This window comes from Mus musculus, chromosome 19 (genome assembly GCF_000001635.26).
Source record: "Mus musculus strain C57BL/6J chromosome 19, GRCm38.p6 C57BL/6J".
Classification (NCBI taxonomy): domain Eukaryota; kingdom Metazoa; phylum Chordata; class Mammalia; order Rodentia; family Muridae; genus Mus; species Mus musculus.
Window position 1 is genome coordinate 10525223 of NC_000085.6, and position 19393 is coordinate 10544615.

General features: G+C 42.1%; 2 protein-coding genes across 12 annotated transcripts in view; one reads left to right on the forward strand and one right to left on the reverse strand.

Moving 5' to 3' along the window:
- Positions 1-19393, forward strand: part of Cpsf7 (cleavage and polyadenylation specific factor 7) — a 22513-nt gene continuing 3120 nt past the window's right edge. The window contains exons 1-10 of one of the 11 annotated variants that reach the window (XM_006527117.3): positions 1-105; positions 730-838; positions 6559-6777; positions 7036-7112; positions 7598-7701; positions 8071-8243; positions 9882-10296; positions 11577-11695; positions 14398-14566; positions 15459-15626. In XM_006527117.3, coding sequence (XP_006527180.1) covers positions 7047-7112; positions 7598-7701; positions 8071-8243; positions 9882-10296; positions 11577-11695; positions 14398-14566; positions 15459-15621 — 1209 coding nt within the window. In that variant the 5' untranslated portion in view covers positions 1-105; positions 730-838; positions 6559-6777; positions 7036-7046 and the 3' untranslated portion in view covers positions 15622-15626. Of the gene's footprint in view, positions 106-271; positions 379-729; positions 839-6558; positions 6778-6908; positions 7113-7597; positions 7702-8070; positions 8244-9881; positions 10297-11576; positions 11696-14397; positions 14567-15458; positions 15627-19393 lie in introns of those variants that run through there. The other 10 variants (XM_030250956.1, NM_001362450.1, XM_030250955.1 and 7 more) reach the window with 10 other exon arrangements.
- Tmem216 (transmembrane protein 216) overlaps positions 14104-19393 on the reverse strand; it is a 16972-nt gene continuing 11682 nt past the window's right edge. Inside the window, exon 7 of the transcript XR_386505.4 lies at positions 14104-14596. The gene's annotated coding sequence lies outside the window, so the exon portion shown is untranslated. The remainder of the gene's footprint in view (positions 14597-19393) is intronic.

Sequence of the window (19393 nt, forward strand, 5' to 3'; positions counted from 1 at the left end):
GTGCGTGTGACGCCGCCGGTGGGGGGGGGGCGGGACCTGGGGCGGAGAGCGGTTCGCGCGCTTCGGGCCTAGTCGGGACTCTCCGCGGCCGCCGCCATATTCCCGGTAACGGGGGCGCGCGGCCCGGGGCCGGCGGGGCCGGAAGGAGGGCGGGGGCCGGCGCCGCGGAAGGGAGGGGGTCGGTTGGGGTGGCGGCGGCGGAAGACAGCGGGTGGAGGGAAGCGCGGGCCTCTGAGGGAGGGGCTGAGGTCCTGGAGCTGTGGGAGGGAGCAGGGCAGGCCTAGCCTAGGGCGAGGACAGGGCCCCGTTGGTGTGGAGGCGGCGGGAGCTTCCGGGCCCGCGGGGGCTCCGGCTTGGGACGCCCCCTGGGCCTAGCAGGTGCGACGGGCTGAGCTTGCGGCGTTCGCCGCGGTGGTTCACAGCGCGGCCTGAGGGCCCTCTCAGGAGTCGAGGCCCGGACTTGGCGGTGGCGCCATAGGCAACTACGGGCGCCGACTCGGAGCACCTCGGGTCGGGCCCGCGGGTGATGGGCAGCGAGCTCCGCGAGCCCGAGCGGCCTGGGAGAGCTGGGGGCGGCGCGAGGCTGGGGGCGGGGCAGAGCGGGTGGGGCCAGGCTCCCGGCCGCCGGGATGCTGCGTCTTGGGAGACTAGAGCTTGTTGACCCTTGCCCTCCTCCCAGCCTGGGACCCTTGTGCCTTAAAATTTTTTACCCTTTTCTGAATACCGTAGTGGCATCTTTCTTACTTTGTCGGTTCTCCGGGCTCGAGAGCGTATTTCCGGAGCCATGTCAGAAGGAGTGGATTTGATTGATATATACGCTGATGAAGAGTTCAATCAGGTGAGAGGAATTAGCAGCAGTTTTGGGGTTTCTTCCATCAATCTACTGGCAGTGGTTTCTCTCTCAGCTCAAAATAATTCCCTGTAATATCGAAGCGTTTCCCCCTAGCGGTGGCTTTGAAGACGACTGACCATTCCTCTTTAGGTTAATTTGAACCTCCAGGCTTCAATTTTAAAGGGCTTGCTTTAAGAGCAAATAAAAACCCAAGTGTAATAGTATGGTGAATCAGCCTGTGGAATTCTTTCCCCAAGTCATTTCAAAGTTGAATGACTAACCATAATTAAAAATGAAAATTACATTTGTTGTAGTACTGCGGAGATAATTTCGATGCTTGTTACTTTGCTGTTCTCTCAACTTGTGGCTCGAGCATGTTGGTCCCTCCCCCTGCTTGGTCCCCTCCCAATGGTGTACCATGAAATTACTTTAAAAGCCACAGTATACCAACTGCTTTAAAGGTGGAATTCCAGTGCCACTCCAAGTGTTTCAGTCTTTTTAAATAGCTTGACTGTCCTTTTTGAGAAGTCTCTGGGCATCCATTCGTATGGATGGAAGGAAGAAAGGTAAAAACCATTGAATAAACTAGTTTAAAGGCAAGTCAAGGACTCAGTCATCCTAGTTTGAATGTGTGTTTTAACATTTAAGTATCCCGTAAGATAGTAATCTGTGAGGTTGAGTTCTTCAATCTTGAGGTCAAAACTCAACAGAAAGTTTCTATTTAAAATTTTTATCTTACCTGGGTTCTTTTTAGTACTGTTATTGTTGAGCTAGCTGGTTCTTGTCATTGGTGTGTTCCAGTGGGTACACAGAAGGACCTGGAAAGAATGGGCTAGAATGCCTAGGTGGTAGCCTGACTTTGACAGGCAACAAAAGAGGCTCATATGTCCCATTATTGTATTTTAAATTTTGTGTGTGTGCCTGGTTTGTAGGTGCCCAAAGAGCCTAGTGGTATGGGTCCAATGGAGCTGGTGTTACAGGTGGTTGTGAACCACCTGATATAGATTCTAGTAACCAGACTCAGGTCCTCTGGACAAAGTGTTCTTAGCTACTGAGCCCTCTCTGCAGTCTTGCTTTCCTGAGTTTTATGTGTTTATTTGAGTCATACTTTTGTCGTTTGAAGTTTATGGCTTTTTGTTTAACAAGACTCTCTTAGTTCTGTATTACTGAAAGATAGCCCCAATTCTGAATCTATGTCATTGACTAGTACTGTAACTAATTCACTTCAGAGAATAGACAGTTGTTGACCACGGGCCATATTTGATCTAAAAACAAAAAAGGAATAAATGGTTTATAACTTAGGGGTCATAGACAAGACACAGTTCTTGTCCAGTGGACACGGCTTTGTCAAGGTACACATTATTACCCTCAGTAATTTGTTTATTAATTAACTTTTTTAAAAAAGGACTTTCTGATCTAAAGCCAAAATTAGTATGTGGACATTTATACCAAGCAGGCAATGTTGATATGGGGAAAACTGAAGCAAGTATCAACTTTGAATGTTTTACGTTCTAAAAGTTGAGAAAGGAGACCTCATCCCCATAAGTTCATTTTTGGCAAAGCTGGTTTTAGTGCAATCTGGAAGTTGCTAAATTGTTTAAAAAGTCTGGGTAGAGTTGTTAAAAGTTGGCTTAGATGGAAGTCAGCCTGTATGAATTGGGTTTTTGAATGTCTTAGAAGACAGTTACTGATTTGTCCCAAGGTAGCCCAGCATACAACTCCCTCAAGAGCACTGTGGTCCCTAAGGAAAATGAGCACATTTACTATGTGGAGCCCTGTTCTGTTTGCTTCTGAACTCTGGCAGCATGTACTGCAAAAACCTTGTGCAGGGTAACTTCATTGCTGTTACAGATTCGTGCTGCTCAGTTAGGCAAGGGGGACTGAGAACTGCTGCTCTCCTGAGTTCTCTGTCTGTTCCTTCTCATGCTAAGATAGGCTTTATAAGTATGCCTGCTTCTCTATCAGGAAGGATTTGAACTCCTCTAGGATTACTACTGCCAGAGCTAGTGAGGTGTTGGGAGAGACTGAGTCCCTGTGCTGGACAGTAGGTGCCATTTGGAGTGGTTAGAAGTAAAAGTGATAGTAGCTAGGTATGATGACATGCATCCGGAATCCCAGTGCTTTTGGAGACTGGGCCAGGATTGCTACAAATTGGAGGCCAGCTTGGCTACAATGTCAAACTGTCAGAAACACACACAACAACAATGTACTGTAACAGTGCAGAATAGTGGGCAAAGGTTGGGGGGTGGGGGGAGAGATACTGAGAACTGTGGAGATGCATGAGGCCCAGAGTTGATGTGGCCTTCTAAAAATCAAAGAAAAGGTAATCAAGAGCTGGTGAGATGGCTCAGTGGGTTAGAGCACCCGACTGCTCTTCTGAAGGTCCAGAGTTCAAATCCCAGCAACCACATGGTGGCTCACAACCATCCGTAACGAGATCTGACTCGCTCTTCTGGAGTGTCTGAAGACAGCTACAGTGTATTTACATATAATAAATAAATCTTTAAAAAAAAAGTAATCAACAATCAAGATGGTTCTACTGAGAAAACTATATCCAAGTTAGTTACTTCATTGGGTCAGATACTGAGAAGGAGCTATAAGGTAGGAAAATTGAACATACTGGAGGGCAAAATCAAACTTGCTACTAGGAAGTTTCATGATATAACATAGTAGCTTTTTGTATGTATCCTTGACAACAAAATTCTTACTGAAATATTTAATTCAATATTGAATACATATTTTCAATTTAAACTTAACAAAAATTTTAGCATTGCCACCTATAAAATATGGGTGTGTATTTGATTTTTGCTTTGTTTGTGGGATAGGTCCGTTTTTGTTTGTTTAGGGTTTTTGGGTTTGTTGTTGTTGTTGTTGTTGTTTTATTTAATCTTTTTTACAGTCCAGTTGGCTAAGACAAGGTTTCTTTCTCTCTAGCCCTGGTTATCTTGGAACTCACTGTAGAGTAGGCTGGCCTCAAACTCAGATCTACCTGCCTTTGCCTCCTAAGTACTGGCATTGAAGCCATATGCCACCATATACAGCTACTGCTAGCTTTTTTAGGTTCCATGGCTTGAATAGACCATTGAAACTTGGAACTCATTGGGTTTTCTTTCTGAAGTGGTAATCTACACAAACAAGGTCCTATAGGATTGATCCTTTTTTGTTCTTTCAGTTTTTCAGAGAGCCCGTTGATTGCCTTTAAGCTAACAGTATGAAAAGGTTCCCACTGATGTGTTTGCTCCCCAAGTTGAAGTCTTCATACTGGTTCACTGACCTTTTTATTTTATTTTTTTTTTTTTTAGCTAGCCAGATCTCAGTGATGACTTTTGCCTTATAAAACTTAGATACATCTTTGAATCGCAGATACTACATAAAAGGAATCTTAGTTTGCCAACTTTGAGTATATAAAATACTATCATTTCCTTATTACCTTTAAGTTTCATTTGAAAATCTTTTGTTTTTTTCCCCTTTAAAAAGCCTTGGTGAGAGATATAAAGTCTAGTTGTCCTTAATATCCTTAGGAGATTGGTCTCTGGCTCTTCCTCTGAAACAAAATCTTCAGGTGCTTAAGTCTATTTAAAAAGAAAAATATGTTAATGGGCCTGATGGTACAATTTTGTACCCCAGCTACTAGGGAAACTGAGGCAAAAGTTATCACAAGTTCAAGACCAGTTTTGATAACTTGCAAACTTAGCCAGACCCTATCTCAAAATTTAAAAAAATCAAAAGTTTGACTCAGTGGTAAAGAGAGACCTTGCCAGCAGGCGGTGGTGGCGCATGTCTTTAATCCCAGCACTCAGGAGGCAGCAGAGGTAGGCAGATTTCTGAGTTCAAGGCCAGCCTGGTCTACAGAGTGAGTTCCAGGACAGCCAGGGCTATACAGAGAAACCCTGTCTCAAACCAAAAAAAAAAAAAAAAAGAGAGAGAGAGAGAGACTGAGAGACTTTGCCTAGCATGTTTATATACTAGACAATACCCTTTTGAATAGGTATTTGCATGCAGAATCTTCATGTATTCCTTTCACATACTTAAAAAAAACACCTCTAGATAATGGCAGTGATTATTTTGGCTTTGCTAAAAGCAAAATCTAGGGCTTGACTTTTGCTAGGCAAAATCTCTACCTACCCCTGTATTTTTAATTTTATGTGTTATGGGTGTTTTGTTTGTTTGTATGTCTATACATCGTGTATGTGCATTGCCTTCAGAGGCCAGAAGAGGGCATCAGATCACCTGGGACTGGAGTTACAGTTACTTGTAAGCTGCCAGTGGTGCCTGCAATCAAACCCAGGTCCTCTGGAAGAGTAGCCAGTGTCCTTAACCACTGAGCTATCTCTCCTGCCCCCATCTTAAAGAAAATTTTAAAGGATGTTTTCAGCAGGTTAAGTTTGGATGGGAAATTGACAGATATGGAGAGCTAAGAATGGCTTCTGAGGATTAGAGTATTAGACAGGATAGAGTCATCAAGTCTTTTGGGAGGTGGGTGTTTGTTCAGGGTTTTGGTGGTTTATTTTTATTTTTCCATTTGTCTTATATATGGCATATGTGTTGAGGTCAGAGGACAAAACTTACCTTCCACCATGTGAGTCCTGTTACTTGAACTCAGGTCACCAGGCTTGATAGCAAGTGTATTTATCCACTTAGTCATCTCACTGGCTTTTTGTTGTTTGTTTTGCATTTTGTAAGATAGTCTGGTACAACCCATGCTGGTCTCAAACTCAGTATGAAGCTGTTAGCTACTTATCTCCTTCCTCTACCTCCCAAATGCTGGGATTACAGGCACATGTGCCCTATGCCCAGTCTTAAGTCCTTTTGGTATCTCAGACTACAAGGGCAAATCACGGTACCTGACACATAAATGCTGGAGCTTGAACCTGGAGCTTCGTGTGTGCCAGGCAAGCACTCTACTACAACTGAGCTATAACCCCAGTCCTCTACTCCTGCCTTTTTATGTTTCTTGGGTGGCTATTAGAAAACTGAGGTTGTATTCTGTGAGCATAGAAGTTTCCCCAGATCATTTGTAGAAACCAAAGGATAACTCCCAGTTTTTGGCTTGTTTGTTTGTTTCATTTTGTTGCCTACTCACTTTTGCATTCTTTCCTCTGCTTTATATTTCTAGATAAATGTACTTTTATTAAATGTAATAATAATATATTACTTGATATTAAAATACATTTTTTAAAGATTTATTTATTTATTTATTTATTATATGTAAGTACACTGTAGCTGTCTTCAGACACTCCAGAAGAGGGAGTCAGATCTCGTGATCGGATGGTTGTGAGCCACCATGTGGTTGCTGGGATTTGAACTCCTGACCTTCGGAAGAGCAGTCGGGTGCTCTTACCCACTGAGCCATCTCACCAGCCCTAAAATACATTTTTATTAATATATCTAAGATGTGATCTTTGAGCTAACATCACTGATCTCATATATCATGAGATGTATCTCATTATTTATATTGGTTTGTTTGCTTATTTACTATTTCTTTGATCCTCACAGGAGGCTAAACTTAAACTTGCCCATTACAAATACAATCTTGAAAATTTCATAAGTAATGCTAAGAGTTTCAAATCTGAAGTCTTCCATATCCTTTTTCCTAGAGTGAGACAGGGAGGTCTTGTACATTGCTTTACAAAGCATTTAACTATAGGTTCTAAATCAGGTAGAATGGAACAGAAGAAACAAACTGGAAAGTTTGAAGACTCCATTATCAATCCCTCATCTTTTAGGACTCGGAGTTCAACAATACAGATCAGATTGACCTATATGATGATGTGTTGACGGCTGCCTCACAGCCCTCAGATGACAGAAGCAGTAGCACGGAACCACCCCCTCCTGTTCGCCAGGAGCCAGCTCCCAAACCAAACAACAAGACCCCTGCAATTCTGTATACATACAGTGGCCTGCGGAGTCGGCGAGCAGCTGTCTATGTAGGCAGCTTCTCCTGGGTAAGCAAGGATAACCAAAAATCTCAAGGGTGGGCTGGAGGGAGAGCACTGGGAGGTGATGGCATTTTCAGAAACCACTGTTGCACTGTTTTGTGCTCTGATGGGGTTGGATTTCTTTTTCCTGGGATCAGGTTGGATTGATCTCTGAAAGAGAACTATCCTGAGGACGTACTGGTGCCGAAGAAAGCATTGATTAAGTGGGTAGTTGCCTTTTCTGCCATCTTATTACTGCCCCTGACCCTGGGGCTTTATGTCTAGCAGGGTCATCTATGGGACGAGATATCAGAGTGAACACCTTGAACTCTTGGTGGTCATTAGATGGTCCTGTGATAATGGTGGGTGATGGGGATCAAAGACCTTGATAGCTGTAGTGTATTTGGGATATGTGCTGACAATTCTGTAAAAGTTAACAGTGTGAGATGTTTTGGGGCTGGTGGGGGGAGGGTGCCAAATCAGGAAATGTATATGCTGATGGGAATATTCCTGGCATGGTCAACTCTAGCCTGTCAGATCTGTAATTAAAGTTGTTAGCAATCTGTTTGAAATGATGAACAACCAGCTCACATGTCAGTCAAAATTAAAATAAATTTTAGTCTTAATCCCCAAACATAGGGGTTGTGGGATTAGATGTGTTTAATGTGTAGGACAATAAGAAAAGCCTGCACTGATTGAAATATTGCTGGGTTTTGGGGTTTCCTGTGGGTGGTCATGGTTGTGGCTGGAGTCCTAGATTTGAGAACAGGACTTGGAATGTCTGGGTGGGTGGGTAACAGGCATGTAGCTCTTGACATTTCTCCCTTTTCCATCTTGCCGGCCCCAGTGGACCACAGACCAGCAGCTGATCCAGGTTATCCGCTCTATAGGAGTCTATGATGTGGTGGAGTTGAAATTTGCAGAGAATCGTGCAAATGGCCAGTCTAAAGGGTGAGATCTAGAACTGGGGAGCCCCTTTGAGTTTGTAACTATTAGGGTGACAAATCTATTATGTTTGAACTTGCATTCTAACCCCATTCCACCCTGGCCTAGCTTACTACCTTGGTTTTGACAAACTGCCAAAGATTTGGGACCTAGCTGGAATGAAATTGAACATCCATCTGTTGAAGGGAAAGAATGTTAATTTTAAATTCCAAAAAGTAAGGAAAAAACAGGAAATCTATAGGGTGGCATCTTGTTGTTGCTGATAGGGAGTGGGGTGTGGGGGTGGAGGGATGTTTAAAGAATTTAGCAAGATGCCTTTTCCTTTCTTTGTCCAGGGTCTAAATATTTTATTATTCTTTTACTTTGTTCCTTAAGATATGCTGAGGTGGTGGTAGCCTCTGAAAATTCTGTCCACAAACTGCTGGAACTCTTACCAGGAAAAGTTCTTAATGGAGAAAAAGTAGATGTGAGGCCGGCCACCCGGCAGAACTTGTCACAGTTTGAGGCTCAGGCTCGGAAACGTGAGTGCGTCCGAGTCCCAAGAGGGGGTACGTGGAGACCATCTGTATGAAGGGGGGAAGTTGTGGGCTTGCTGCTGTGATGTGGAGGATTTGGGGCAAGGGTGCTTGCTGTTGGTTATGGTTTGGTGGCACAATTAGTGGGTGGGCCTAAGAATGAGATGTGTGTAAAGAGGACAGTGCTGGGAGTCAGGTTCAGGTTGTCCGTTCTGCCCTTGACTCTTTTCCTTTTGGCCTTTTGAACAATTCAGTTCACTTCTTGGGACCTCTTTCCCATCTGAACTAAGAAACGATTAAAGTTCCTATCACTGGTCAATTCTGTATTCTTCCATAAATGGACACACCATGAATGGGCTTGCTTTTTAAGTTGTGGATCTCAAAAAGCAGACACCCTAAAGTGTAATTAAGGTATACAAAGGCAGCTGTGATCCTATCATGAGTATATATTTGGTGTACTTTGTAAAAATCAACCATAAGAAGTATTAGGTAATAAAAGTTGTGTTGTTTCTCCATTGTTGTCCTAGAGAAAAGAAAATACTTCTAGTTATTGAATACTTAGTTGGCCTGGCAAGTATGTCACATTAGTTTTTCTTTAAAATGCGGCATTCTGATATCTTGTTCCCTTCAGTTCATCTGACTCCCTTTAATCTCAGTATGTTCATCAATCTCTTACTACCTTAGTCTCCTACTAAGGCTCTCCTCCTGAGAAGAGGGTGCACTGATCAGCTGACAGGTATTCTAGTTTGCTTGGCAGTAAATACTTGTCATTATCAACTAATAAATTAGTATTTTGGTTTGTGTATCGAGTTGGATGGCATAATTCAGTCTCTGAGGGTCTGCTTATTCCCTGATGAATTACTAAAATCAGATTTCTAACCCTGAGGACCAATTTTGGCTTATCCTGACTTCACAAGGTACAGCTACCCTGCAAGGGCCTGCCTGAAACAATCAGCCTCATTTTCTTTCACTACCAGAGAATGGGTGGTAGCAGAAGTATTTCATCACATACCTGCTGTCACTACTTTGTACCTAGCTCTAAAACAGTAGTTCCTTGTGTTGATGGGGTATGTCCTTCCTGAGGAAATAGAACCTCTTTAATGGAAACAACTGCCCTTGTGTTGACAGCCTAGATGGATGAGGTATGTTCTATAATTGCCCTGGGCTAAAAGGCACACACTTAGCTTCCTTGACAACTCAACATTTTCCCATCCCTTCTGTTTAATAGTATTTGTATTCAGCCCTCTCCTGGTTTCCCCAAGATACATCTCTTTACAGCTACATTGAGAGTAGTGTACCTCTTCTCAGCTTTCTTTGTGCATGTTACTTTTCTTCACTGAAAAGAATAAAGTGAAGAATGTGTATTTATTTGAAAATAGGAAACAAGTTTAAGAGTTAAATATGTTGTAAGCACTGAGGATCCTAGATGAGAGCATCCATTGACATACAAGACTTAAGAGTTCTGTTTACTTTTTGGAGTTGTCTTAACCAAAATACTTCTGATCTTTCTTCTGAGACCAATGGAAAGGCCCCAGATGATTAGTTTCTTCTCTCTTAGTTGCTTCACCTGTATTCTTTTATGTGGTACCAGACTTGCTGAGAGATGAGCTGGTCCTATTGCTATATCCAGAGCTTGCCTGGGCAGTAACATTAGCTCTGTTTGCTTTATAGGAATACCTCCACGGGCCCACTCCCGAGACTCTAGTGATTCTGCTGATGGACGGGCAACCCCCTCTGAGAATCTTGTACCCTCATCTGCTCGTGTGGATAAGCCCCCCAGCGTGTTGCCCTACTTTAACCGTCCTCCTTCAGCCCTTCCCCTAATGGGTCTGCCCCCACCCCCAATTCCACCCCCACCACCTCTCTCCTCAAGCTTTGGTGTCCCTCCTCCTCCTCCTGGTATCCACTACCAGCATCTCATGCCCCCTCCTCCTCGATTACCTCCTCATCTGGCTGTACCTCCCCCGGGGGCCATCCCACCAGCCCTTCACCTCAACCCAGCCTTCTTCCCCCCACCAAATGCTACAGTGGGGCCTCCACCAGATACTTACATGAAGGCCTCTACACCCTATAACCACCATGGCAGGTAAAAACTGTATTTCCCTGCAGCTTTGATTGAGCCAAGATAGTAGAGTACACGTTTGTTTGTGTGTGTGTGTGTGTGTGTGTGTGTGTGTGTGTGTGTTTGTTTGTTTGTTTGTTTGTTTGTGACAAGGTCTCACTATGTAGACCAGCCACCCTCAAACTCAGCAATCTACCTGCCTCTGCTTCCTGAATAATTGGTATTAAAGTTCTGGCATGTGCTACCACACCAGGTAGACCGTGTTCTGTCAGAAGGTGGTGGTGGTTTGTACTTTTAGTTCCAGTACTGGAGAGGCAGAGTGGGCAAATCTCTTGAGTTTGAGGATAGCCTGGTCTACAGAGTGAGTTCCAGGACAGCCAGAGCTACACAGAGAAACCCTGTCTTGAAAAAATAAAGGGGCAAGAGGTGGCTCAGTGGTTAAGAGCAGTGACTGCTCTTCCAGAAGACAGGGGTTCAATTTCCAGCACCCAGTTGTTAACTCACAACTGTCTGTAACTCCTAGTTCCAGGGGACCCGGCACCCTCACACAGACATATTTGCAAGGCAAAATAGTAATAATTTTTAAAAAAGAAGGAGAAACAAACAAAAAACAGAGTGTTTTAGACATTTGTTTTCCGTGAATGAGCACTGAGTGCTGGTAGTTTTCCTCTATATTCTCACTGTGATGTTGAGTCCTGGGGCATAGATTATTGTCTGCTAGAGGTTTGTTTTGCACTTACATGTGGAAGCCAAAGGACAACTTTGGTGTCACTGTCAAACACGCTGTCCACCTTGCTTGAGACAGTCTTTCACTGGCCTAAAGCTCACCCAAGTAGATTAAACTAGCTAGCCGATAAGCCCCAGGGATCCACTTGTCTCCAGCACTGGGATTATAAGCATCCTCTACCATGACTGTTATTTTTATGTGGGTTCTGGACATTTGAACTCAGGTCCTCAATCTTGCATGGCAAGCACTTTACAAGCTAAGTTATTTCCCCCAACTCTTGTCATTGTTTTTTATTTAGTGTTTTCTGTTTTCATCTTATTACTTGATCCAAAACATATCCTTCATAGCTTCCTTTAAGCAGCTTGTTTAAACTCTGTGCCATAAATGGCTGCTGCAAATGCTACAATGATTACTACTGTTGAGTTAAACCAAAATTAGGAACACATATGATATAAATCCTGTCCTTGAAGAAAAGAATGAACATTTAAGACATACCTAGAGAAGTTAATACTTCTATAGAATGTGGTGAAAATAATAAAGGTTGCAAGCAGTCAGCTGTGTAATTGTCTCTCTGCAGCCGAGATTCAGGCCCTCCACCTTCTACAGTGAGTGAAGCTGAATTTGAAGAGATAATGAAGCGAAACAGAGCAATTTCCAGCAGTGCCATTTCCAAAGCAGTGTCTGGAGCTAGTGCAGGTAATAAACTCTTACTTTACTGACTTTGTCTTAAGTTTTTCCCCTTTGTCATTTCCATCTGGAAACCTTTGAAAAGCTGAGTTAGAGTTCTGTTAGAGGTCAGAAGATGTGCACTTCAAGAGCAGTGTGTAACTAACTCCAGTCAAATGTCAAGACCTACTTTGTAGAAAACAACTCAGTGCCTTGACTGTGAGAAATAGATACTATTTCCTGTTTGTATTTATTATAGAATATAATTGCTGTCTCAGAGAGATCTTGATCTCAGAAGTGATCTTTAGACTTTATGTTTATGCAGCAGCTCCAACTCCAAGTAGAATTAAAAGCCCTGGGGTTTTAGAAGTGGTATCTCAACTAGATGGTGCTCTGTTACACTAAGAAGTCTGGGCAGAGCTGGTAGCCTGTGGATAGGCTGTCCTCTGAAGGCAAGTCTCTTGTCATCATAAGGCATATTACCCTTTCAGCTAACTTGCCCTGCTCTCAGCAGTATATGTAGAATCAGCAACTAGGATTCTGCGAGCCCTGGACATAAAAGAAGAGACTGTAGAATAGGAAGTTTATAGACAGATACTCCGTGGGTAGAGCAATGGCCTGGCATACTAGAATAGAAAGGTTTGGAGTTCTGGTCCAAGTCACTCACTTTCTCCCCGGGAGTTGCCCACATGGATCTAAATGTAATATAGACTATTAGTACTCAAAGAAGTAAGTTCAAATTGACTGTTAAGCGGTTTCCCATCATTTCTGACCTTTGGTTTTAATTTGATTCTACACAGTAGTTTAAAAACAAAGTATGTGTTCTTGTCAGTTTTTCCCTCACCAGAACAACATAACTTGACCTCTTAAGTTATATAATACATGTACATTGTTATACAATACACAGAAGAGTTCAGAGGAAATCATCTTTGTTCCTTTTTCAATGTCAGTCCCATCACCCTGAGATGGCAGATAAGTAAATCTTTTTATCTCCCTCTCTTTTTCTTATTCCAGTCGTAGAAACTATAATATTTATTCTCTGTGCCTCTAAAACAGAACTTCCTTGCCTGTATGGAGCTGCTATTGCCAGTGTCCTGGTCCTTCACAGCGCCACGCTTCCTTCATAGTCTCTGTCCATTCTGTTCTTCCTACTTTGCATAAAGGAAGCCGCCCAGTTTTGATTTTCAGCGGACATCTGTGGATTTGTTGAGTCAGGTGCACATTTGGGAAATGAAAGGTCTAGTTATTGAAGGCAGCCTGATGATTTTTTTTAAATGTACAAGTATAGGTATGAGAAAGAGATGATATTTTAGACAGTTTGTATACCACAATGGCCCCATAGGAGGGGAGTATGTATGTATGTATATACAGTGTGTGTGTTTGTGTATGTTGTATAACATCTAGTAAAACCTGAGTTTATGTAAGTACACTCTGTAGTGTTTTAACAATGATGAAACTACGCAACAGCAAATTTCTCAGTGTGTTGCCCTGTCATTGAAAGCTGTATATAATAGAGTGTGTATATTATATATACATATAATAGAGGTATTATAGTATATATTATAGTATATAAATATAATAGAGGTGTATGAGCTAACATATATGTATGATTATAAATTTGAAATATGTAGATTTCAGACATATTTTCAAACGCCTTTAATCCCAGCTCTCAGGAGGCAGAAGCAGGTGAGATCCTGCCTTGAAAAAAATAATTGTAGACTCAATACTGTGTTTAAGAAAAAAAATGAAAATTTTCTGTGAGGACTACCAAGACTACCTTCTGAATGGTGGGTATTCCTCCAGTTTGGGGGATGAATACACATATCACAACATATATATAATTTTGGTTGTTTTTTTAGGAAAATGAACTGCAAGGCTGGATATGTATAGATTGGTGATGGATCAGTTACCTAGTATGCTCAAAGCTCTTAAGTTCAACACCCAATACCACATAGGAAAAAAAAGAAAAAAAGCAGTATTTATTTTTTTGCTTTCTCTATTTTGAACACCTATCTTATTAACTTATGTTATTTGTTAAGACCTACTGCATTATGCTAAATACTTTTAATAGGTGACTTTTTTTGCTTACAGGTTTCTCATGAGTTTTAACTACTAGTAATCTATGGAGCCATTGTTTCTTAACTTATGTAGTCTAGCAAAAGCCCTAGGAAAGATAAAACAATAAGCAACATTATTAAAACATGGTTAAACATACATAGTTCTGTGACCAGAAATTTTTTAGAATTGTTAGCTTAAATATAGGGATAGTTTATTTTTTAGACATATGTGTGTGTTTTGCATATGTGTATATGTATATATACCGTATACATTCTTGGGATTCAAGGGGCCCATTTGGTTTCCTGAAACTAGAGTTATGAGTGGTTGTGATCCATATAGGTGCTGGAAATCAAACCCAGGTCCTTTACAAAAGCAACAAGTGATTTTTAACAGCTGAGCTATCTTTCAAGCTCCAGGACAGTTTATTTTAATCCTTATTTTCAAGTAGCCCTTGGACAAGTATGTACTAATTATAGGGCCACAAGTATATGTCAGCTTTCAAACGAGACTATAGCTGTTACTCAGTTTTATACCTGCTATGTCTTCTTTGCCCATTTTACTATGGCTCTTTAGAACAGCTAGTCATTGATAATTTATCTCCCCCTGCATTCTCCTTTTGGTCCAGCTTGGTTACTGCCTCTGCTCATCCTTGGCCTTTCCCTCCACCTTATCAGGGGATTACAGTGACGCCATTGAGACACTACTCACAGCCATTGCAGTTATCAAACAGTCCCGAGTCGCCAATGATGAGCGTTGCCGGGTCCTCATCTCCTCTCTTAAGGACTGTCTTCATGGCATAGAGGCCAAGTCATACAGTGTGGGTGCCAGTGGGAGCTCTTCTAGGTGAGTTGATTGACCTGGAGCAACACTCTCCTGAAGTTTGGTTGGGAAAAGAAGGAAACCCAGGGTATCTGATAAGGGATTTGGATTAAAGAGGGCGCCTCATATTCACTTTTTTTTTTTTTTAGAACTATTTATTTATTTTATGTATATGAGTACACTGTCGCTATTTTCAGACACACCAGAAGAGGGCACCAGATCCCATTACAGGTGATTGTGAGCCACCATGTGATTGCTGGAAATTGAACTCGGGACCTCTCAAAAGAGCAGTCAGTGCCTTTAACTGATGACCCATCTCTTCAGCCCCTTACAGTCATATCTTTAAGATAAATGAGACATTTTCATTAATTTTGTTAATGTCTAGAACCTGTGTTCAGTAGAAGCAGTGGCCTCATTTAGGAGAAAGAGTCTAAAAAAGAACATAGTCCTCAAGGGCTGGGGACATAGCTCAGTGATCAGACTTCTTGCCTAGCACATGAGGCCCTAGGTTCAGTCTTGAGCACCATGGGGAGGCTAGGTCTAGGTGGACACATGGGGATTTTAGCCAGTGGGCTTAAGTTTGAATCTCAGTTCTGTTGCTAACCATCTGTGTGGCCATCTTACGTGTGGAGGTTAGCAACTTTCCAAGAACTTACGAGGAAAAGTCCTAGTACTTGCCTACAGACCTATTGTAAGGTGAAATCATAATAGTTGGAAAATTCTAAAGACTCTGTTCAATACATTAGTAAGGTCTTGACAAATCCGTCAGTCACTTCCCCCCAAAAGAAGCTATGATCTTCTGACAGTGCCCCTATGATAGAGAATATTTTAGGCAAGCATTGAGAGATACAAAACCTCATGTGGAAAGAATGTGTTGTAGGCCATTGGGGTTGAGGCTGAAGGATGTTTCTGACAGGAAAAGACATCGGTCCAGGGAGAGGTCACCCAGCCGGTCCCGGGAGAGTAGCAGGAGGCACCGAGACTTGCTTCATAACGAAGACCGGCATGATGATTATTTCCAAGAGAGGAACCGGGAACATGAGAGACACCGGGATAGAGAACGGGACCGGCACCACTGAGAAAGGTGGGAACGAAGCCCTGTTCTTGGCCAATGGATTGTATGTGAACTGGGTATGGTGGTTCATGCCTCTAATCTAGCACTTGGGAGACCAATTCAGGAAGATTGCCATGAGTTGAAGGGCAGCCTGGACTACAAAGTAAGACCCTGTCTCAGAAAAAGATTTGTAATAGAAATGTTCTGCCCTCAAGTTCTTAATAAATGAAAGCCATTGTTATTATCATTATCAATAATAATATCATTTAAATACCAGTAAAAGGGAAAACTGATCAAGGCAGAAGAGATTGTTACCTTAGTTTTCATGATAAAATATTAATGACTTCAAGAATGGATATCCATTAAAAGCTTTAGAGTAGAAAACCATTCTGAAAAATCTTCAACAGCTTTAGAGACCTTGTGATATGCTTGTTTTACTAAGTTTTGTTAAAAGTGGGAGTTTTGAGGAGTTGGTATAGATGATTGAAAAGGTAGGTCAGCTCTTCTGGCTCAGCCTGGGCTTCCTGTCTCTCAGCTCTGCTTTTTTTTTCACAGAAAGATATTTATCTTGGAGGATGAGCCTGTAGCTCTTGAGTTTTATCCCACTATTTTACAATCCCAACTTAAAGCTGCTAACAAGGATTGTTTGTGGTATAAGAAAGAATGGGTGTTGGCTGTTTCTGTGGAGGTGTATAAAATAGACCAGAATATGGCTAGGAGGATCTACCTGGTCTGTTGTCTGATTGATTGTTCTGAAGTAATATACTTGAGCAGGCTCTGTAGTTCTTTCTTATTTTTATTTTATGCACATTGGTGTTTTGTATGAATGTATGAGGGTGTCAGGTCCTCTGGAGCAGGAATCACAGACAGTTGTGAGCCACCATGTGGTTGCTGGGAATTGAACCCAGGTCTTCTGGGAGAGCAGCCAGTGTTCTTAAACGCTGAGCCATCTCTCCAGCCATGACTATGTAGATTTTTTTTTTTTTTTTTTTTTTTTGGTTTGAGACAGGGTTTCTCTGTATAGCCCTGGCTGTCCTGGAACTCACTTTGTAGACCAGGCTGGCCTTGAACTCAGAAATTCTCCTGCCTCTGCCTCCCAAGTGCTGGGATTAAAGGTGTGCGCCACCACTCCCCGCTGACTATGTAGTTCTCAACTATGGATGCTGACTGGATGAGGAAGACTGGAAACCTTCACCTCTTGTGCATTTTCATAGGTCTTGGTAAACTCAAACCTTTTGCAAAGTCTGTAAAACTCTACATAGAGGCAGCCTCCTAACAGACAAGAAAGCATTTCTCTGTGTTTGCCTCTGCAATGTTGTTAGTGTTAACTGCTTTAACTGCTTTGGTTTTTTGAGTCAGGGTCTCTTTATGTGTCCTGGGCTCATTATGTATACCAGGCTGGCCTAGAACTCAGAAAAATACTCCTGCCACTGCCTCTCAAGAAGTGGTATTAAAAGCAGCCTGGCACTTAAACAGACTTATAGCTTAGATTGTTTCTGTCATCTTCTACAGAAAGTAAATGGAATGATAAAAATTAGGAATGCTTTCAATCTACACCTTTCTCTGTTTCTTTTTTTTAATATTTTTCACACAGTATATTCTGATCATGGTTTCCCCTCCTTCATCTCCTCCCAGATCATCCCACCCATCAAATTCTGTGCCTTATTTCTCTCTTTCTTTAAAAAACAAACAGGCTTTCTCGTTCTTATCTCACAGAATTCTCAAATGTAGGATAACATACATAGAGCCAGCAGTTAAGCTCTGAATGGGTTCTGTGTTTGTCTCTCTAGGTTTTTGCAACAGATTGAGTTTCGAAAGGTGTCTACATTAACATCTATAGCTTGTGGAAATGTAGGGTAATGAAGATGGAACCCGCAAGTGGCTTTGGCCTTCTTTCTTTTTGGGGATGGGCAAGGTCGGCATGGGTGTCTTGGTCTATCCCTTCATTAAATAGCACCATCACTTTCCTTGTGAGCTAGCACAATTGAAGCATTACTTAAAATTCAAAACAGCCAGCACTGGATGTTGTGATCAAACTTGTAATGCTAGAACTCAGGAGACTCGGGCAAAAGAATTATAAGTTCAGGGTCATTCAGGACCTTGCCTCAAAAAAAAAAAAAGGAAAAGAAAAAATGTAATATGTGGCTGCAGGCAGATATCAGAGTTGGAGGCCACTCTGGTCTACAGTGCAAGTTCTAGGACAGCCAGCTGCACTGAACAACCCTATCGTGAATAAGAAGGAAGGAAGGAAGGAAGGAAGGACAGGCGGACAGACGGACCAGAAGAGGAGCTGTTACTTTGTCTATGCAAAGCAGCAGTTGTAGTGTCTAGAGTCTTATTCAGTGTACTTTACTAGCATAGATGACTGCCTATCACCATTCCTGGTGGCTTTGCTCCTTTGACAACCTTTTGGTAGTGAAACTGGTACCAGCAAGATTCATCAATCCATCTGAAAGTCCTCTGTTGGTAGTAACAGAAAACATCTTTTTGACTGGTACAGGCCTATGGTAAAATAGGGAAAACTCGCTCTTTGGTAAGTTTTCTACATCACTTCTTTCCTGGTCTCCCCTAATATGTACAAGTGAATCAGACACTTTAAAGAGATTTCCCTCTTTAAAGAAGAAAAAAATCATCTTAAATTTTTATAGTGGTCTGGATTCTATCTTCATTTACTAAGTTGTAGCTTAGAAGGTTTCATGTTGGGGAAGTGATATACAGATCTGCATAAAGAACTTAGTCCTCCAAGCTATTTGAACAGCATTTACAGCATCTTTACTTAAAAACAATTGTATTTCTGTGCTGTGAATAAGTGTCCCTGATCAGGAAAGGTGTGTTTTGTGCAGAGGCCTCAATGGAACAGCAGCATCCTCTTCTATTTCTCAGGAGAGGGCCCCAGTTCTGGGGTTTGAGGCTGATGGGCCAACTGAAGTGATGGATCTTTGACTTTTGTATGCATTCAGACACTACTGCCAACACCAGTTCCCTTGATGTACCTGTTATCCTGTGCATCTCATTCTGTAAGGACACTTCACAAATGCCATTTCTTCAAGATATGCATGTGTATGCTTTGAAGTTTGAGGGTGTACCTAGGTGGTCTATGTGTTCAACTCTCTGTAATTGTCCCACTATTTTAGGGTGTTTGTTACTTGATACAGATTCATTCTCACTTCATCCATATTCTTCAGCTCCATTGAAAACTGAGCTTTCTGTTCAAGTTTGATGGAGCTTAAAGATTCAGCCAATTGTGATGGTAAATACCAGTAATCCCAACACTTGGAAGACTAAGGTAGGGGGATCATGATTTCAAAAGCAAGCCTAAGCTACAGAAGCCTGAATTTAGGAAACAAAGAAGGCACTAAGAGCTTCAGTTTTTCTTTTTAGAAACTGAGACAAATACTTGTACATATGTCTAGAGAAGCCAGCAAGGTAAAGATCATTCCAATTCTGAGTAGTAGCTAAGAGTGCCATCTCAGAAGGCAGCACGCAGATCTCTTCTGCATAGTTTATGTGTGCGTATCTTTTTGGATGGCTCTTTCTCTCCCCCCACCCTTCTCCCTCCCACTCCCCTCAAGACAGTTTCTATGTGTAACAGTCCTGTGTCTTGAAACTTGCTCTGTAGAGTGGGCTGGCCTTGAACTCCCAAAGATCTGCCTGCCTCTGCTTCCCAAGTGCTGGGATTAAAGGCGTGCAACACCACCACCAGGCTTATGAAGCTTCTTTACAAAGGTAGTTTTATATTTGTGTATTTGTATATATTTGTGTATTTGTGTATGTCTGCAATTCCAGGTTCAGTTTAG